We start from the raw sequence: 4499 nt of genomic DNA, 5'->3' as shown, positions 1-4499 counted from the left end.
TATATATATATATACACTGTATATATATATACACTGTATATATATATATGAAATTTCAGGAGCAGCAGCCTTAAATAAATCGGGACCATTCAGCCCCCAGGCTCCCTGTCAGCTCCTGATGGAAGCCACTCCCACCATACTTGGAACACGAACTTCATGAAAACAGAACAACATCACACACCACTGCTCATAAACAACACAGAGGTGGAGGTGGTGGAGAGCATCAGGTTCCTGGAGGTGCACAAAGCCAATCAGCTGTCTAGGTCAAGAAACACTGAGTCCCTCATGAAGAAAGCCCAGCAGTGTCTGCACTTCCTCTGTAGGCTGAAGAGATCACACCTTCCACCCTATGTCCTCGCCACATTCTTCTGAGGAACCAGGGAGAGCATCGTGACCAGCTGCATCTCAGTTTGGGAAGGAAGCTGCTGGTTGCAGACTGGAAGGATTTGAGGAGGGTGGTGAGAACAGTAGAGAAGATCGTTACTATCCAGGACATTGGTCTCAGACACTGTCCAGAACAAATAAAATCATCAGAGACAGCTCACACAGACAATACGGACTGTTTCCACTGTTGACCTCTGGCAGGGGGTACCACAGCCTGAGGACCAGAACCACCAGGTTCTGCAACAGTTTCATCCCATGAGCTGTTAGACTGCTGAACTCGGGTCACTAATGAAGTGACCACAATAGAAACGCACAGACTTTCCAAAACACCGGAGTCTGTAAAATCCATGTAAATGATGTGCTCCTACACTGCTGTGGAGAAATGAAACTAGTTTTAGTTCAGTTTAGCGTAGTGCACTGTAAAGGTCAAGTTAAACAGGGTAAAGGGAGGGGACGGCACGTGTCAGGAGGTCTGAGTGGCCTTTTACAAGGACTGCTCTTCCCTTCATTGAGCATTTGATTACTCAAGATATGCAGATGAACCTGCTGCTCCTCTCCTTTTTGCTAGTGTTTAGTTGCTGTCAGATTTATGGAGAACACTGCACATCCAGAAAAGTTCAGTTCACTAAATATTTGTACTTTACTGTTTTTCTTGTGAGTTTCTCTGTTTGACCCAAGTACTGAGGGTGTGTATTTAAAAGAGTCGATTATAGCCAATATTGTAATTGTGTCTGATTTTTGTGAGCACGTATCAGGCTGGATACAGAAAAAAAAGTCATTTTAAGTGTCTCTGATTAAACGTTTTCTTCATAATAAAAGATTGAAGATCGCCTGAGACAACAGAGGAGATTTGGGGGGCAATGAAACTTAAGATTAATCCCACCATTTCTTTGAGAAATACAAAAACAGCGTTTTTGTCGTTGTCTAATGTCAATGATTCTGAGTACTGTCTCTGACCCATCAGATGGTCTCACTTACTAAACCTTGAATGCACTTTTGAAGTTGGTGCGTTAACCAAAATGAACAACAGGGTCCTTAGGAAGCAGAGCATACGAAAACTGTTGCTGAAGTCAAAGTTCATTTTCCACAACACTTTACAAACAAAGCATTCTTATCAATTCAGCCTCCTGCTCTGAGATCATCTGTAATCAAGACTAGAACATGAAAGACTCCAGTTTGTGACTACGTGCCCTGCTGCAGCTGTGACCACTGCAGTGAACCAGACTGAGAATCACTGCTTTTATTTTTCCTGCACGTGTCCCCAGATGTTTACCATATCAGATGAGCAGAGAAACACAGCTCTACGTGCACACTCAGAGAGTATAAAGTACTAGAATGTGTGGCTCATGGTGCTTTCAGGGGATTAATAAGTTTGTAGTGCAGCCTACATAACAACCGAGAGCCGTCAAAGGTCTGAGCACTGATTAGAAGCAGTTTAAGCAACGAGATGATTGGCCACTGTTTTTGATAATCAAGTCAAGTTTGTTTTTTCAAATTAAAACAACTTCATTAGCCTTCGATTACAGATCATTTAGCTTCAACTGTTAAAATTCTATCAGGAACATCCAAACATGTTTTCTAATGTTGACTGACTGACCCTCACCTCACCTGCTAAACTCTACAACCTCGACCATCCTACCTAAGCCCTTCCCTTCGACCTTTTAGGCTACGCCAACGACGCCCGGCTGGCGGAGGCTCTGAGAGCAGACCCGTCCCGAAAAGGCTCAGTGGTCAACGTTAACCCCGTCAACACTCGGCCTCAGAGCGACACACCAGAGATCCGCAAGTACAAGAAGAGGTTCAACTCGGAGATCCTGTGTGCCGCACTCTGGGGTGAGCACAAACACACAGCTTTATTTTTCTGATGCAGGTCTGGAAATGAGTTAACACTGAAGAGAAGAACCTGAGCTGGATGTGAGTGGAGGACAAATGATGTGTGAGGAAACAAGGCAGTTAATGGGCAGCACGCTGGAGGTCCTAATTAAGGGTTGAAAAGACTAGTCGACTAGTTGGCCAGTTGATTCTAGGATGTCACGCGAGTTTTTTAATTTCACTCGACTAGTCTCAGTCGGTGATTGTGTCACGTGATCAGCGCCGGTTGCAAAACAGATCTTCCAAGCAGATGGAAGGTGAGGAGCAGGTAAAGTCTTCCCAAACAGGTAGAAATTCATCAACAGTGTGGAAGTATTTCACTAAAGATGACGTTGTTTTTACTTTCATTTTTATTCAATCCACTAAAATAAATTAAATAAAAAAAAACAGGGTGTGCTCCACCGGAGAATCCAGCACCGCGCAGCACCGCGCAGCACCGCCGGTGGAGAATCTGTGGTGGAGAATCTGTGGTGGATAGTTTTTATTTTTATTTTATTTAATCCACTAAATAAAATTAAATTAAAATTAAAAAACAGGTGCGCTCCACCAGAGAATCACCACCACGCAGCACCGCCGGTGGAGAATTAGTAAATTAGTTTATTTATTTAGTGGATTAAATAAAATCAAACTAACTTTTGCAGCTTAATAATAGTTTGGGTTTTCCTGAGACTTATTTGCAATATGATAAATGGTAGGAGCATAAATATTCACTCCCAATGTTTTGTTGTTATTTTTTATTTTTTTTGTAAATAAAAAAAATGACGGCTTTTTGCGAGTTTTTTTCTTTAGCGTCTTGAGCTATGACATCATCAACTAGTCGACGTCGACTCTACTATTATCATGTTAATGTTGACTTTAAAAAATGTGTACTCGTTCAATCCCTATTCCAAATGCTTTCAGTTACTATAGTAGAGTAATGCAGGGCTCTGCTAGCTGCTGCTTTGATGCTGCGTGTGTCTCTGTGCACTCTGAGACGGCTCCCAGTAACAAAATAACATGAAATGAAGAAAAACAACATTTCTTGAAGGAACATGTTTTGCATTCTAGGGGTTGAACGATTACATAATTTTTAAACTCGATGTTAACATAATAAAACTCGAGTAGTTGATGACGTCATAGGATCTCAAGATGCAAAAATAAATAAAACTGCAAAAAACTTCATTATTTACAAAAAAAAGACCAACAAAACATTGGGAGAGTACAAAGTATATTATGCTCCTACCATTTATCATACTGCAAATAAGTCACAGGAAAACCAAAACTATTAGTTATTATTATTAAGCTGCAAACATGAAGAAACGTGCGACACGTAAAAAACGAAACTTAAAAACAGTGGGGGGGTCGACCACCCCGCTCCACCACCAGCAGTGCTGCGCATTAGGTTTAGTTTTAGAGGTTAATATGTTTATAGGTTTTTATAGGTTTAGAGATTTGTATTTTTTGCTTTTAGTTTGTGAAACAAGGTCAGAGGAAGCTGGTTCTGGTTCGGTCGATTGGACCCGGTGTTACACCATATTCTGTGACCTGCGACAGTGCATGTAACACCGCCCCTATGGTCACAATATATGGTGGTCACAGAATATGATGTAACATCAGTTCGCAACGAGCTCCAAACAGTCAGGAAGTTGATTCATTTTCTGTTTCCTTACGGTAGTTGAACCAGAAGATTCATCTTTAGTGAAATATTTCCAGACTATTGATGCAGTTCTACCTGTTTGCCAAGACTGGGCCTGCTCCACTCCATCCGTCTGCTTGGAGGAATCCATTTTGTAATGACGTAACGGCGGCATAATGACGTCACTACGAATACGCGACGTGAAATTTAAAAACTCGAGAGACGTCCTAGGAATCGATGTGTCGATTACTCGAGTAGTCTGCATGCCAAAGTTTTAAACATCTCGCACGATCTGTTAGCGTTCAGGATAAGTGACGGGCATGAGTCATGGCTACCACACCTCTTTTGGATCTATATATTTTTTAATTACTGAAATTCAGCCATTTTGAGTGGCTAAAGTTGATGTGGCTGCAGCTGTACGTTTCATTATTTTAAAATTGGATCAGTATTATTTTTCCTTAAAGCGGATGCTGTTTGTTTTTAAAGCTTTGAATGGCCTTGCACCGTCTTATATTTCATAACTTTTGAAAGTCCACCAGCCCAGCACAGCCTTACGGTCTGCTGGTCAATATCTGCTGGAGGTGTCTCGCTCAAGGTGCAAACAATTGGGGGGGGGGGGGGGGGGGGG

At 41.9% G+C, this 4499-nt stretch overlaps 1 protein-coding gene across 1 annotated transcript in view; it reads left to right on the top strand.

Moving 5' to 3' along the window:
- LOC119419712 (mitogen-activated protein kinase kinase kinase kinase 4) overlaps window positions 1-4499 on the top strand; it is a 241308-nt gene that overhangs the window by 195890 nt on the left and 40919 nt on the right. Inside the window, exon 25 of the mRNA XM_037687100.1 lies at window positions 2050-2217. Within this exon, the coding sequence (XP_037543028.1) occupies window positions 2050-2217 (168 nt within the window). The remainder of the gene's footprint in view (window positions 1-2049; window positions 2218-4499) is intronic.

This window comes from Nematolebias whitei, chromosome 13 (genome assembly GCF_014905685.2).
Source record: "Nematolebias whitei isolate Nwh7 chromosome 13, NemWhi1, whole genome shotgun sequence".
NCBI lineage: Eukaryota > Metazoa > Chordata > Actinopteri > Cyprinodontiformes > Rivulidae > Nematolebias > Nematolebias whitei.
Note: the sequence above shows the minus strand (reverse complement) of the source record. Positions and strands in the feature narration are given on the sequence as shown.